At 37.0% G+C, this 16,894-nt stretch overlaps 1 protein-coding gene across 1 annotated transcript; it reads left to right on the top strand.

The window, feature by feature from the left end:
* Nucleotides 1-1,451: 1,451 nt before the first annotated feature.
* Nucleotides 1,452-3,922, top strand: K441DRAFT_673648 (HET-domain-containing protein; the record flags this gene model as incomplete). The annotated part of the gene is made up of 3 exons (XM_067650668.1): nucleotides 1,452-2,170; nucleotides 2,222-3,292; nucleotides 3,349-3,922. 3 exons carry the CDS (start codon nucleotides 1,452-1,454, stop codon nucleotides 3,920-3,922), a joined length of 2,364 nt encoding a protein of 787 aa, XP_067508827.1.
* Nucleotides 3,923-16,894: the final 12,972 nt, after the last annotated feature.

Here is a 16,894-nt window from a genome sequence, read left to right as displayed (position 1 = left end):
AGGGAGTGCTCTACCATAAATCTAAGCTAATATTATTGGTAGTATAACTTAAAGTTTGCGATAATTCCTTAATTAAGTGGCTGGTATACAGAGGTACAATTAGGAGGAAGAAACTTAACTCGTGTATTCTTAAGAGTATTATTTTCAGTAAGTGTTTAAATAGCTGCTTCGTACGCGCTAAAATTGTTAAGTAGAAGGAGGACTCTCCTGCTATGCATCCTTTTGTTAAACCAGGTGAGCCATTTAGTTATAATTACCGTCGTTATCCAGGCCTTCTTGTTGCTCTTCTATATAATATTAAGCGAAGCGATATTAACGTGAGCTCTTACAAAATATCGTGGCTGAGCTAAGGATCTAATTATCTAGAGAGGAAGCTTATCTAAGCCATCTGCGTTAGAGCAATTAGCTAGAGAGACTCTTGCCTTCTACTTTTTCGTTCCTGAGAGAGCTTTAGTAGCCAGTGTAGTATCTAATATAGCCTTCTAAAAGAGCCCAGTCTTATCTATATTATAAATATCCTTTAACGGAAAAGACACGACGATCGCACGAAGCTCTATTATGCGATCTTCAGCACCTTCCATATTGACTGACGCAGCCTCGCTATATTGCTTTCTTTTGCGAATTCCGTTGCGAGATTTGAAACCCTCTAGCCCCTAATTAACCACCTTAGCTCAGGCAATTAAGCTAGTAGAGGTATCCGTTGCCACAATTAAGATGCGGCAGTATATATAAGATCGCCCGTAATAGGAATGCGTAAGATCTATAGGCGTTGGTGCCACTTAAAGAGAGCTTCCTTAAGGAGAGGATGTTCGCTAGCTCGCTATCGCTCTCGCCCGCCGTGCCCGCGTGGCAATTTAGCTAAATTAAGGTGGTTAAATTTGTCGCTTAGTATTTCTAATATTAAGGATTAATTGATCTTTTAACGGAGGAAGTTGCTTACCTATAAAGCAACGTATTTTTGTAATAAGTAAGGGTGTTTTATGTGGTAGGCGCGTATTTTCTGACGCTTAAAGTTAGAGAACCTATAACGACGTTGCCTTTAAGGATTTTAAGATCTAGGCATAATAAATAAGATAGAATTAAGTATAGAGAGTAGGATCTGAGTATTATTTTAATAGATTTTAATCGTTGTGTGATGAAGATTGATGGCTGAACTTACGGTGAGGAAAGGTCAAATCTGACGAATTAAAAACTCCTTATAACGATTTTGGTGGGGCCACCCCTACGATATCGTTAAATGTCAGAATATCGTAATATTACACCAAAAAGGGCTTGGTTAAGGGGTGTAGATCGTAATATAGAGTATATCGTTATAACACCGTTATCGTTATAAGGAGTTTTTACTGTAAGTGGTAGTGGCAGTGCCGGTAGGTGACTCATTAGTGGCTGGGCCTCACCGGGGCATCTCCAGCTCCTCCAGTTCAAGAATCAAGTCGTCAAACTCAAAGTAAATGGATAACCACAAGCTATGCAGCTACTGCGCAGCGATCGACTTCGAATATCTCCAAAACCCGACCGTCGATTCAATACTGAGACTCAACAAAGGAGCTGAGATATATGGAGAGTACCCGTTCAAATTTGACACCTCCGATCTAGTGGGCCCGAGATGGCGTTTAGGAACGCAGCAGCGGATCGATGAATCGGCAGCAACCTGTCCTCTTTGCCGGGCAATTGTTGCTGTCTTGGATGATTCAAACTTACGAAGTCAAAAATCTGCCTTGTTTGCGGAAAATCCAATCTGTCAAGCAGACATATATTGGAGTGCAGCCTTAAAACCACCATCGGAAACACAATGGAAGCTGCCTGCTTCTGTCAGTCAAGGCAGGTTCGATAGAGGCTCATTTTCTTTCTACCTACGACGTATGTCACTTAGGTGGCACAGCTTTGAGTCAGGCGAGTCTTTGGAGCCCGGATCGATAGAGACGACTTTAGATGTGGTGCCTCGCTCGTGGACTGTCTTGAACGAATGCTTCCAGACTCTTGATCCAGAACATCATGCGGCAACCGCCGACTTGTTCCATGATGAGCGAATCTTGTCTAGCCAACAACTGTTCGGTGGACGAAAGAGGCCGGCTCTTATTGACTTAGAATTGCCCAAGTGTTGGCTCAAGGAGTGCCTGGCAAACCACGGACAGAACTGCAGTAGGAAAGATGGAGTTAGAAAGCCGAAGTACTTGATTTCTCTCCCAAGTGAGACCTAGGTGCTAACGAGATTGGGCAGGATCATATCGGTTTTCCGTCTGATCGATATCGAAGACAAGAGTCTCGTGGAGTTCCAGAATGCGGATTTAGAGAACTTCCGATATGCGACTTTGAGCTATATCTGGGGTATAACTCCTCAAAGATTGCAACTGAAGCATGGAAATCTCAGAGCACTTACGTCTGCCGGTGCTCTGAACGGCACTGTTTCCAAGACTATCGAAGACGCAATCACATTCTCATCCAGGATGAGGCTACCTTATCTCTGGGTCGACGCACTCTGCATTCTCCAAGACGACGATGACGACAAATCAACTCAAATAGGCAGTATGGGAGATATTTATAAGTGTGCCTTATTCACCATCGTCGCTGGATCTGGCCACGATGCGGAGGCTGGACTACCTGGTCTCAACTTGCCACGGACTGCCGAGCAGCACGAAGTGCTGGTCAAGCCCGCGACACACGGGCGGCCTCCGATTCGGTTGCTATCTACGTTGACACCACGAAGGTCTCACTGGGCCCATTATGCTGAGGATCTCCACTGGTCTAGCAGAGGGTGGACACTGCAAGAAAAAGTGTTGTCCCGGCGCGTGCTGACTTTCACAGATCAGCAGCTTTTCTGGGCTTGCAGAAAGTGTCAGTGGTGGGAAGAAGCATTTTTGGAGACGAACCTAGCCAAAACCAACTGGTTCTCGGTCCAAGAGAGAGAATTCGTTCTGGATCCCTCGGTGGCTCACTCGTGCGTACCAGAAGACCCTCAAGCTCAGGTCTGGTATCAACTAGCAAGGCTCGTTCGAGACTATGGAGAAAGACGACTCACAATACAAGGCGACGCACACGATGCCTTCTCGGCTGTTCTCAATGAGTGTACATCTTTTGTGCAAGAGCCATTCCTATGGGGACTGCCTGCATCTGCCCGCTTCGAAATTGGTCTCTGCTGGGAGCCTTATCGTGAGGGGCTCGCTCGAAGAGAGGGATTAACCACCCTTCCGGCCACTACGTTAAAGCGGAAGGTTCCGTTTCCCAGCTGGTCGTGGATCGGATGGGAAGGCGCTGTGGTAATCCGTTTTGAGGACAAGTATATCGATGAAGGGTACTACATTCTCTGCAGAGCCTTGACATGAACACACCTTGCTGACGGATGCGAAGAATTGAGCCGCAGGTTCTCTGTTATATACTTCGGAATTCACCTCTTCGGCTAGTCAAAGTTTCGAGGGTCGCTGCTGACAACCCTCGACACGTACAGGTGAACTTCATGATCCAGAACACGAAGCCAACCACCCCGCTTGCAATTACGTTGGATGCAATCTACTCGAACTGTCCAGGTCTGACACCTGACCGCATGTCCGATACCCCGGACGATGAGTTGCTCTTCTTCTGGACCGAGATTTCCCGGTTCACACTTTCAGGGCCTGTAAAGAGAACTCTGAGGACAAGTCAACGAGATCACGAGATTGGGCAATTCGAAGTTCTGGACGCAGAAGGGAATGTGGTCGGTCTGACGGGGGCTTGTCGGACTACAGTAGTGGAAGCAAGAGGAGTGAAGAAGGATGTCGAGTTCGTGGTGATTGCCAATAACCGGCCGATCCAGTACCCCCCTCAGAAGATCGTCTTGCAAGTCGAACAACGAGATGGAGTCGCCTACAGGGTCAACATCGCCGAGATTCGAGAAGAGTCTTGGAATAGTTCGATCCCAAATCGTGTCTTGATCGCGTTAGGGTGACACCTGGACATTCAGACTGGATGGAATGTTCCTGACCGTCGATTAAGGACGATCGACAGCATGACCACAACTAACTGATGGGCGACCGTTGAGGGCAATCTAAATATACTGTATATTTCCGCTGCGCTGTCGCAATCTTGAGTTAAGTGGTGGACATGATTGGTTGTCCATGCACGGTCGCGTTGAGTGGCTGGAGGCACAGCGCTAGTTCTAGGAGCCCTGTTTTGCACATGGAGGGTGCAGCCCCGTTTTAACAGAAATGTCTGGAGACGAGAAATTCAACGTCATTAAGTTAACGTCTTCGGTAGGTCAGGGAGAAGATGGGTCGATTTTGTTGGCTGCGCACAAGGGGCCAATTTTCTAGAGCATTGGCACTACGATCATTCTTATTGACCCGAGGTACGAGTGGTCTATATTTTCGGGTCCTAGATTTCAAACTCCTGCCAAGCCGGCTTCTGATTGGTTAGAAAAAAAGTGCGCGCGGTAAGTTATGGCAGAATCCACGTGACGAACATTAAAATATTGGAACATCAAAATATCTTAGTATTCCTTTTTGTTTACACCTTAATTAACACTACTATATATATTAATAATAATAATTCATTGCTTAACGTCCGATTCGGATCCCTATTAGGCCCACGCAGACTACTCCTTATGTATATATAGGGAGAAAACTCTATTTAAGAAAACCCCGTAATCTATCTCCCTGCCTTTTAGGACTTGCCTATAAGGCGCCTGCAAGTCACTAATAGTGCTCCTACTACCTTACTTTTTAACCTCCTTGGGAACTACTGCTGCCGTAATAAGCCTACGGACGTACTAGTATTGTAAACTTTACTCTACTACTATAGAGTTATTAGGGGGCGCCCGTTGCTTGCCCCCCCGCCCTTTATTACTATTTCCTTTATAACCTAAAACTGGTTTAGTATATTTTAGCTAATAAGCCACTAGGTAACCGCCTTAAGGCCTTTTTATATTAAGAGCAGTGTCTTATAGTTCTCTATACTAGCTACTAAAAGTATTACTTTTTAGTTAGTGCGTAAGGGGCATAACAGTATTATATGCTTTAGTGTCTGTTTTAGCTAGCTATATTTATATCTTAGGCTACCTACTAGGACACCTACCTAGTAGAGCTAGTTTTTTAGTCCTATTATTCCTGTTTTTAAGAGTGTTGCTATTATATTTTCTGCCTTTATTAGGCCTTCTTAGAGCTCTAAAGTATTTACCCCCTATAGCGTTAACTATGCTACAGCTTAGGTTCCTCTTGCCTTAGTTAGCCTCTATACCTTTAACTCCTATATACCTCTCTAGCGTTAGTCTAGCCAGTATTATATTACGGTAGATAGTTTCCCGGCGTTCTTTTATACTCTACTTTAGTTCCTTTCTCTCTATTAGGACGCTAAGGTCCTTAGGGCATATAGTAATGTAATAATAGTAGCGGAATGCAATAGGTATCTGGTTCTTGATAAAGTAGAACTATAAAACTAAATTCTGCTGTTCTCTAATGCGGGGTAACTACGTTTTATAGTCGCCTCGCCTGCGCCTCGCCTGCGCTAAGCCGGTTACGGCTAGTGCGTCTCTATAGCCTAATAATTACCCCCCCCTTCTTAAGCGGCTGTTTTTAGCCGACGCTATTATATAATAGGAGTGCTATTATTGCCCTTCTCTAAATAAAAAGTTTTTGACAAATTTAAGTGAATTAGATAATGTAATAATAGGATAATATAATAATAGGATAATGTAATAATAGGACCTTGTAGAGATCTATAAAGGTAGGAGTTCCCACTAAGGTAGGACACTAGATTTCCCTTCCTATTCGATTTCGATTTATTTAGCCTGTGACTCGCCGTCTTCTTAACTTCTAATTAATTATAAATCGCAAGCGTAGCGCCGCCGGTCCGCCTGTTGGCGAGCCTTCCGTAAGTATTCTTTATACTAGCTTATAGCTGTTACTAACCCTACTAAACGCCGTCTAAGCTTCCTTATCGTTCGTAAGGTGCTCCCCTAGCCTTACTCGAATTAATTTGCCTCCGCTATACTAAGCGCGTAGCTACTGCTAGGTGGGCCACCTATAGTAAGTAGGCTAACCGCAATTATGGGTACTACTAATAACTAAATAAGTTATACCAACTAGTAAGTTTAAGTGTGTTGGTTTAGGTTCTAATAGCTAATAGACTAGGTCCCTAAGGCCTTTTATAGCCGCCTAAATAAGCTACTTGCCCTTATTGATAGGGCTAAGCGCTAGCGGGTTGCTGGCGGAGACACGGCTGACCTTAACGCTCGCGTTGCTGCCGTCCAGAAGTCCTTTACGAAGGATGTTAAGGCCTTAGTGCGTACCGGCGCTAAGTATGGTCTCCGCCAGCGCCTAAAGGGCAAAGATTTTCCCCTGCTCTAAGTGCAGGAATTGTAGGCTATCCGTTGTACTCTTAAAGGAATTCTTAACATAATGCGCGCTTTAGTATATGTCGTAGCGCAGGTATTTTGCCGTTATAGCGTATGCTAATAGTACTTATAGGCTAATATGCCTCCCATTATAAGGGATAAGGAGGAGGATAAGGGTGAGGAGGATAAGGAGGAGGGAGAGGAGGAGGAGGATGAGGAGGGAGAGGAGGAGGAAGAGGAAGGAGGGGAGGAGAGGGAGGATTCGTTAGAGCTGTAGAGTATCTATATTTCTATCGGCGTACTACCGTCGCTTTGCCGTCGTTCCGTTGTCGCCCTACTGGTAGGGCGTAACCTTAGTTATAATTAAAAGTTTTTTATTCTCCCACCTACTTTCTTTTCCATTTGCCCCTTAGGGTAAAGTAACTATTATATGTCTTCTTTACGTCCTTATTAATGTCCTTTACTAGGACCTATTTATTATATTCTTCTAGCTAGCCTTTTTACTTAACTAGGTACTATAGGGTCTGGTTATATCCCTTCCTTCTACGTACTTCTTCTACCTTATATTAGTCCTCTTAGTCCGCTTAATTATCTAGCTTAATAGGCCCTAGTAAAAGGTCTCTAGTAATGCCCTTATATTGTTTATATAGCTCTAGCAAGCTAATATAAAACACTAGGTGGATATAGTAAGACGTAGGTAGATATAGTTAGTATACTTACTTTCTAACTGGTTTGGCTATACTAAAAGGTCCAATAAAGCATGCTATAAGTTTCTTACTTAGCCTTTTTAGTTTAAGGTTCTTAGTTAATAGTAAGACTAAATCCCCTACTTTATATACCTGTAGTTAGTAATAACAATTATAGTATTTTGCTTACGCCTCAGCGGCGCTTTCCTAGCGCTTTGCCAGCGCTTCGCGTTTAAAGGATATTTTTTTAATTCTCTTAGAGGCGGCTGGAATAGAACTACTATTATCTACCTTAACCTCGTATTCTAGACGCGGGTGAAACCCGTAGTAGGTATAAAACGGGCTTATACCTGTCGTGCTATATTTAGCATTATTATAGGCGAATTTAGCTAGCAGTAAGAGGCCTGCCTAGTTGCTCTGCTTTTTATTATAGAATATATAAAGGTAATACTCTAAGGTTTAGTTCTAGCGTTCTATTTACCCGTCTATTTGTAGGTAAAAGGCCGTACTTAGCTTATATTTAATCTTTGTAGTAAAGCATAGCTCCGACTAAAACTTACTAGTGAAGATACTGCCTTAATTAGATATAATCCCCCTAGGGGCTCCGAAACGGCGTACTACTTCATTAAGAAAGAGATCCGCGAGTTCGGTTGCAGTAATAGTTTTTACTATAAATAGATATAAGGCCATCTTAGTATAGCGGTTGACTATTATATATATTGCGTTATATACCTTATTGCATTATTTACTAGGCAGTAGGCCTATAATAAAGTCTATCGTAATTTCCTGCCACGGCTGGTCCGGGCAAGGCAGCGCTTAGAGCTTACTATAAGGGCGATATTAAGGTATACGCATACGTTAGTATAAATTATAGGTAGAGATATAGTTCACAACGTCTACATTTATACTGGGCTAGTAGTACTTATATAAGAGTAGATCTAGAGTCTTTTTCTCACTAAAGTGTCTAGCTAGGGCATTATTGTAGTGGATCTGTAGGAGTTCTATATAAACTGCTAGGTCTAGGGGTATATATAGCCTCCTACGGTGATAAAGTAGTCTAGCGGAATTAAACTGCTACACTAGCTTTAAGCGGGCACGTTAACGGCGTCTCGCAGTATCTACGCTGTCGCTGCGCTTTTATAGCATAAAGTTATCTTTAGTTTAAAGTCCTTTAATAAGCTCGATAACTGTTTCCGTACTAGACTTATAAGCACTCTTTTAAGTACTTGCTTCTCTAACCTAGGTTCTTATTACGCGCTACTTAACGGTATACGTATAGGTTGCCCAGTTAAACTATAATGCTATATGGCCCAGGCGTGCCGCCATTAGGTTGCCGGCTTATAGCTATAAAAATAATACCTTTATAGAAGGCTCGCTTTCTTATATACCTAATAGGACTTTTACCTTAGGTTGGTGGCCCTACATTCCTAAAGTCCTTTAAAGTAATAGTAGCATAGTATCTTCTTCTAGCGGACCCCCTACGCCTAGGGGTCGCCTTAATGGCGCGTCTACGGGGTTCGTTTTTCCCGCCCTATGCTTAATAACAAAGTTATAGGTAGCTAATACTATAGCCCATCTGGCTTGCCGTCCATTAAGGGCTTTTACTTTTATAAAACCCTTTAGATTATTATAGTCTGTAAGCACTTCTAGGCGGCTTAATAGCCCCTTAATGTAGTGTCTCTAATGCTTAAAAGCCTCTATAATAGCTAGTAGCTCCTAATTATAGGTCTTATAATTATGCTTTACTAGTAAAAGCTTTCTAAACTAAAAGGCTATTAGATACTAAAGGCCATCTTTAAATAGCTATAATATAATTGCTGCTAGGCCTTATATAGAGGCATTAGTCTCTAACTGGGTTAGTAAGCCTGGTATGTAGTATTATAGGAGCGGCGCCGTTATAAAGGCGTTATAGAGCCGGCGTATCGCCTACTCCGCCTCTTTGGGCCAACTAAGAGGCCTAGCTTTACAGCCGTTCTTTACTCCCTTAAGGAGATTAGTAATAGGCTTCGCAATAGTAGAATACTTATAGATAAACCGGTAATAGAAGTTGGCAAAATCTAAGAAGATTTAGACATCCCTATAGGATCGAGGGCTCTCCTACTTAGTAATGGCTTCTACCTAACTAGGATCTATTGCTACGCCTTTGGGACTAATAATATATTTTAGGAACTTAACCTCTTGTACGCCAAACCTGCACTTCTTAAGGTTTATATATAGTTGATATTACCGTAACCTACGTAGTACTTTTAGTACGTAGCGCCAGTATTCCTCTGGATTTTTAAAGAAAATTAGAATATTATTAAGGTAGACTATATAGAAGACGTCTACTAGTCCTAATAAGGCCCGATTAATATAGCCCTAAAAGGTTACTGGTCCGTTAGTTAGCCTAAAAGGTAAAACTAAATACTTAAAGTGGCCGTAACGCGTGCGGAACGCTGTCTTTTACTTATCGCCCCGATGGATACGAAGGTGGTAGTACGTATTTATTAGGTCCAACTTAGTAAAGATCTTAAAACCTGTTAAGCGGTCTAAGGTCTTACTAATCAATAGTAGTGCGAGACGATTCTTAATTGTTACCTTATTAAGGCCTCTATAGTCTATATAAAGCTATAGCTTCCTATTTTTTTTAGGTATAAATAGGATAGGTACCCCTACGGGACTAGGAATAACAAGAGAATTATATAATTAAATAGTTAGGGGCTTAGTGGTTAATGTGCGCGCATATATACACGTAGTCTTTAATAGACTTTCGTAATTTAATTAATCTAATAGATTTTAGTTAAAGCGTTAAAATTTATTTATTAAGTATTTTACTAAGATATTCCTACTGTAATTAGGCTAGTCCCGTTATAGTACCCCCCCCTTTAGCTAAAGGTCTAAATAATTTAATTTTAGTTAAGACTTATAACTTATTGCGTGTTATATTTTCGTGTTAGGTAGCGGTATAGGGTTTTGCTAATTCTATTATTAAATGGACTAATTAGGATTTTCTATCCCTAGAATAGAAAATCGCTATTAGCTTAGTTAAGGCAGTAAGCAAAACTAATATCTTTACAGTAGGTCTTAGTAAGGCGGATCTAACCAATTAGGCAACTTTAACTAGTGGTTAAAGTTTTTTAATATCTTGTGTATTATATAATCGTATCATAAACGTTATAATATATTTTAAGTTTTTTTTAATTTTAAGCTTCCTATTATTGTGTTTCGTGTATTTATATTAGGTAGCAGTTATTTACCTTTATATTATGTTTATTTAGCTAGAGTAGGCCGCAAAGGATGGTCTTTATGGAATTCTTTTACTAGGGAGGGCGTATCGGTCTTAATCTAGTTATAGGTTTCCTAAGTTTATATTTTATATCCTTCCCACTTAATAAGATGTTTAAATTGTTTAAATTGTATTTTTTATTATATATTATTAATCGAGTTAATAAAGTAAGAACTATTACCGTTATTAACAATTATAGGAGGTAGTGGTGGTACTTCCCAAGTTATAGGTTTACCTTTTAAGGGTTATAGTAAGTTTACATAAAACGTCGGATGTATTTTTATTTTAGTTAGTAGTTTAAGCTTATAAGCGTATAGGCTTAATTTCTTTTTAATTTAATATAGGCCCGTAAACTTCTAGTCTAGTTTCTTTAAGGGTTATTAAGTCTTTAGGTTTTATATATTTAAGTAAACTATATTACCTTCCTTAAAGTCCTACGCCGGAGCTCGTCCTTTATTTATATGCTATTCCTATACCGTTTAAGCGTACGCTAATTTACTTTATAATAGTTCCGTTAACTACTTTATTTAATTAGCGAAGTTATACGTGTTAATTAGTTAAATCCTCTTAATTATAGGTCCTATTATATTAATTTTGGGTTATAATTCGAATCTAAGTTAAGGGTCTTATTTGTAGGTTGTATAGAACGGTATTATGCCTATTAATTCGTTTCTTGTATTATTTATAGTAAACTTAGCTAAAGGTAGCCACTTTTCCCAGTTGTCTTATAAGTAGGAGTAGTATATTTATAGGTATTGTTTTATAATCGCGTTTATAATTTTAGTCTAACCGTCTATTTCTAGATAAAATGTAGTTAAGAGTTATATTTATATACTTAATCGTTTATATAAGGCTTGCTAGAAGTCTAAAATAAACTAGCTTTTATAGTTAGATATTATTAAATTAGGAAGTCCGTATAGCTTAAAGACGTGCTTAATAAAATATTCGGCTACTAATATTATATTAATTAAGTCTATAGGAATTATATGTCGTATTTTTATAAGACGGTTAACTACTACTATAATATTTATAAACCTATTACTGTTAGGTAGATTAACTACAAAGTTAATTAAAATATCTTGCTATCTTTGCATTAAAATTAGTAACGGTTAAAGTACTCCTTACTTCTTTATATAAAAGGTCTTCCTATATATATATATTCTGTATACTTAAACGTATCTTCGTATATAGTTATATATTATAGGCTAGTAATATACTTATTAGATAATCTTATAGGTCTTTATATGGCTAGAATGCCCTACTATAGGGGAATTGTATATAAATTTGAGTATCTTAAATCGTAAGGGTTTGGAATTTGGGACTACTATCTTCTATTAATAGTATAACCAATTACTACGGATTTCGCATTTAGCGAGTGTAATATCCTTATATTACCGTTTCCCTATTTAAATCGCTTTTATTATATTTACTATCTAGAAGTCATTCTTATATTTATGCTCTATTAATTTATTAATTTCTATATTTGTTAGGTGACGAAGTCACCTCGCCTATATATATTGTTCCGTACAGCAGTGCCTAGCATTAAGCCAGTCACTCACTTACCTTTTAGGGTTTATACCGTGGCTAAGTAGTGCGGAGCTTATTACCTTATATAGTGACTGGCTTAATACCCGGGGCCTTGTAGGTACGAACCTCATTTAAACCCTAGGCTGACTCGGGGACAGCCTTACCGGTCGTCAGCTAAGTAGTAACCAGTTGCATCCTACGATTAAAGCGCAAGGCTTACCTCTTTAGGCGCCGCGCTGTAGCTGCTAGAGGTCCAGTATATTAAGCGCGATAACCCCTAGGCATGATAACGTATTAGTGACCGTAGCCTGGCCTAATCCTGCGCCCCTAAGCCTACGGGACGGGACGTTACGCCTAAGGATAGTCGCCATTGGAAGGGATCATTGTCAGGTAACGAAGTCACCTCGCCTATATATATTGTTCCGCACAGCAGTGCCTGGCATCAAGCCAGTCACTCGCTTACCTTTTGGGGTTTATGCCGTGGCTAAGTGGTGCGGAGCTTATCACCTCACATTTCTATATTCTACTTATTAATTTCTAATTTATTCCTATTAAGCTCCGCATTTAAAAACATAGGGCGTAGTTTCTTAAAGCGTTTAGGAGGTAGTAGAATTTATAATTAATTTATAATCCGTTCGTTAGAGGTGTTTATAGGTAAATTCTATAATTATTATATTAATAAGTTAGGCTTCTAATTAAGTTTACCAGGTTAGTACATAATCTTAAAGTTAAATTATAAAAGGTATTCGGCCTAATAAATTTGGCGCTATATTAATTGCTTTATAGTTATAAAGTACTATAGGTTTTTATAGTCCGTTAATACGCGTATTAGGAACAACAATCCTTTAAGTTTTAAACGCCATTGTTTAAAGCATCTAATAATTATAAATAGTTCCTTATTATATATCTTATAGTTTAATTTAGTAGGGGTAAGTTTCCGGGAGAGAAAGGCTACTAGGCGTAGCTCGCTGTTTTTATTATATTGCGATAACACTCCTCCTAGCGCATAATTAGACGAGTCTATTTTAATAATATATTTAAGGTTTAGATTAAAGTAGGTAAGAATTAGAGTAGTTATAAAATAATATTTTAGGTCATTAAAAGCTTATTTGCATTTAATAGTCTGTTTAAATCTTATATTTTTTCTTATTAAGTTTACTAATAGCTAAATAATTTTTAAGAAGTGATTAATAAATTAATAGTAGAAATTTACGAATCCTAAAAATCCTTAGATATTTTATATACTACTAGGACTTTCCTAGTTTACAATTGCAGCGATTTTCTTAAGGTCTATTTTAATTCCATTATGGAATATAATTAGGCCTAAGTATATAACTTTAGACGTATAGAACTTGTATTTCTTAATATTATATTATAAGCCTATATCTTATAGGTATTTAAGAACTATTTAGATATACTTCTAATGCTTAAAAAGTAAAAATAAATAGATTAAGATATTATTAATATACGCGGTAATAAATATATTAAGGAATTTGCGAAGCGTATTATTAATATATTACTAAAATGTACTAGGACCGTTCTTTATACTAAACGGCATTACTAAATATTTAAAAAGTCCCTATTATATACAGAAAGCCGTATACTTTTTATCTCCTTCATAAACACGGATTTAATTAAAGGCAGCGACTATATTAAGCTTTGTAAAGTATTATACTTTTACTAAATAGTTAAGCGTTTCTTAAAGTAGAGGAATTAGATATTAGTTTTAAATTATAATTGCATTTAGGGCTTAATAATTAATATAGAACCCTAAGCCTCCTTTAGGTTTCTTAACGAATAATATAGGTAAGGTAAATAGTAATTAACTAGGGCAAATAAATCCTTTCTCTAGGTGCTCTTTAAGGTATTATTATATTATAAGCAGCTCTTCTTATAATATACTGTATAGTATGCCGAATTTTAGCGTTATACTAGGTTTAAGTTCTATCTTAAAATTATACTTATTTTAATGTGGGGGTAGTTAATCTGCGAATTATTTCTTAAACGTATTAATTAGATTATAATATTTTTTAAGTATAAGAGGTCGGGGGTTAATATATTGCTTTAGTTCTAACGCCTTCTTAATATCTTCTAGTATTATAGTAAAGATCTTATAGTTTCGTTTTCTTACTAATAAATAAAAGGGTGCGGCTTGTACTATATAAATTTTAAGGGGTTTTAATATATTATCTTCGCATTCTTTACCGCAATTGGTAGTTATAACTTTATTATATTGGTTTAAGGTTTATAGTAAGGGTAATTTATATTATATTAAATTTAAATAGTTATATGCATGTTTATAGGGCAAGTAGTATTTTAAGTAATAACTTTAGTAGTAGGTTATATGGAATTTTAGTGTTTCTTTAACCTAGCTAATTAAAGGGTTATATTATTTTAGCTATCTATATCTAAGTATTACCTTATAATACTTTAAGGGTATTATAAATAGGGAAACGTATTTAAGGTATTTACCTATCTATATCTTTATAAGAGCGTAGTGCGTTAATTTGCTATATATTAAAGGCTTACTATTAAAGCCTTATAGGCCTTAGGGCTTATTAAGTTTTTTTAAAATTTAAGCATTAAGTTTTCGCGTAGTTTATATTAATAAAGCCTATGCTAGTAGCTCCGCTGTCTATAAAGATTTATATTTCCTTCTATTTTTTAAGTATTTAAATTTCGCTAAGTATATTAAGGGAGTTATATTATATATTAGCGCTAAAAGAGCCTAAATACTTATGCTCTTCTACTTTTTATCCTAAGGCGCGACTTAGCCCTAGAATAATTTATTTTCTAAGTTAACTAAAGGTAAGATACGTTATAGCAACTAAGTATAATTTATAGAATAAGTACAACTTAAGGACTAAAAAGAGCTACGGTGGACCTTTTTAAAAGGGTAAGTTTAATAATCCCTTTAAATATATCCCTTTTTTCTATATCTAAAACATTCTCTATTTACAGCTTATATTCTTTATTTGTTAGTTTTTAAGGGTGTATAGGATTAGGTGGTATTAAGATCTATAGGGTTATATATAGGGCTTTTGGGTCTTAGAGACGGATTACGCTTTAGGGTATATACTAGTTTTATAGAGTTTTAAATATAAGGTGTAGTTGGCTTTAGGGAACGAGTCTATTTGTTATATTAAAGGTCTTTATTAATTTGTTAATATATTATAGTAAATTTAGGTAAGTCCTTTAGTAGTTCTCTGCTTACTAACTATACTCTAATTTTATCCAAAATAGCTTAGCGGAGAGTAGTAACTCTAGCGGCTTTATTCTAATCTAGTTTACTAATAAGGCCTAAAAATTCCAAAAAGAAGCTAGTAAAGTCTCGGTTCCGTTATTATAGGTTTTTAAGTTTAGTAATAGCTATATGTTCGCGGCTAGCGTTATTATACATTTATTCTAGTAGAGAGATAAATTTTTTAAAATTAATAAAGGTGCCGTTATAAAAGAATGGATCTATAGTTTATATAGCGTCTTTACTTAAACGAGATATTTTATAGCTAATCTTACTAGTTTTGGTGGAGTATTAGTTATAGTTTATTAAAAGTTTAAAATGGAGCTTAGTTATAAAGGGATATAGGTTATTTTAATTTCTATTAAATATTAGAGGGTTAGGGAGCTTTTTAGGTTTTATAATAGGTACTAGGTTTATTACAGGTATGGGTTAAGCTACCGTTACTAGTTTAGGGTTTATATTTAATAGGTTGGGTTTATATATAGTTGTTTTAATTTTATTTATAGGTGTTACTATTAGGGTCTCTAACGCGAGTACTTTGGCGTTATAGAGTTCTTTATATATTACTTTAATTAATTACTAATGCTAAGCTTTTAGTATAGTTTATTACTAGGCCAAGGCATCTATAAAGGACTATTATATTATAGTTATTTATTCCCTAACTAGGGCTATAATAGTTAACGTGGCGGATTTAAGTTTATTTGCCATTTTAAGGGTATTAGTATTAACGTAACGTAATATAAGGGCGCGGAGAGACTTTAGGGAAGATTTAAAGGAATAATATAAATTCTATCTAAATCTAAGGGTATATAGCTCTCGCTAAGAACAAGATGTTATATAAAGAAGAGAAAGGAATAATAAGAGAATTATATAATTAAATAGTTAGGGGCTTAGTGGTCGATGCGTATATATATACGCATGCGGTCTTTAACGGACTTTGGTAATTTAATTAATTTGGCAGATTTTAGTCAAAGCGTCGGAATTCATCTATCGAGTATTTTACTAAGATATTCCTACTGTAACTGGGCTAGTCCCGTTACAATACTTTATAATTAATAAGGCTATTAGCCTATCCTTATAGTTATAACAGGTAGTTAATCTAGATATTTTAGTTATAATAATCTAGATATATAGGGGTCTAGTATAAATTATTAATGTATATAACCTTAGGGTTAAAGGTGTCCCATAAATAGAGAATATTATATTAATAATAAGCTTGCTTAAAACTAAAGGCATAGAGTTTATCCTATTAGGAGATATAAACCTCTATTACCCGCGGTAGGGGGGTATCTATATCGCTACTAAATAATAGGTAAAGTGCCTACTAAAAGCTATAGACACCTAGGGCCTTAAGCTAGCTACCCTCCCTAAAGTAATTATATAGTAATAAGGATCCGCTAAAAGTATAATTAACCTTATATTTATGGATAAAGGCCTATACTAAAGACTTAAAAGGTATAACCCTAAAGAAGAATAGGCACTTACTTTAGACTATATCCCTATCCAGATATAGCTAAATTTAGATATTAAGGCGTAACTAAATAGCAAAAGATATATAATAAGGATGCTTAAGGCAAATAGTTTCCTTAATATAGTTAAATAATAACTCTAAGACCTAAAGGAAATCTACCTAATACTAAACAAGCGGGGCTTATTAGCTACCCCTAAGGAAATTAACTAAAGACTAAAAAGGATTTAAGCAGCGATTAAAAATGGGCTAGAAGAGCACTGCCCAGTCTTAAGACTAGGCCCCTATATATAATACGCATAGTCCGTATAATACGCGGTTCTTATAGCTAGCTAATAATAAGTAAGAAGGAAATATATAAGTAGCTATAACCTTAAAAATAAGAGATAATATAAAGATATAA

Source organism: Cenococcum geophilum, assembly GCF_001692895.1.
Source record: "Cenococcum geophilum 1.58 unplaced genomic scaffold K441scaffold_4, whole genome shotgun sequence".
Lineage (NCBI taxonomy): Eukaryota > Fungi > Ascomycota > Dothideomycetes > Gloniales > Gloniaceae > Cenococcum > Cenococcum geophilum.
The sequence above is the reverse complement of the archived record's forward strand: the minus strand, read 5'-3'. Positions and strand labels throughout refer to the sequence as shown.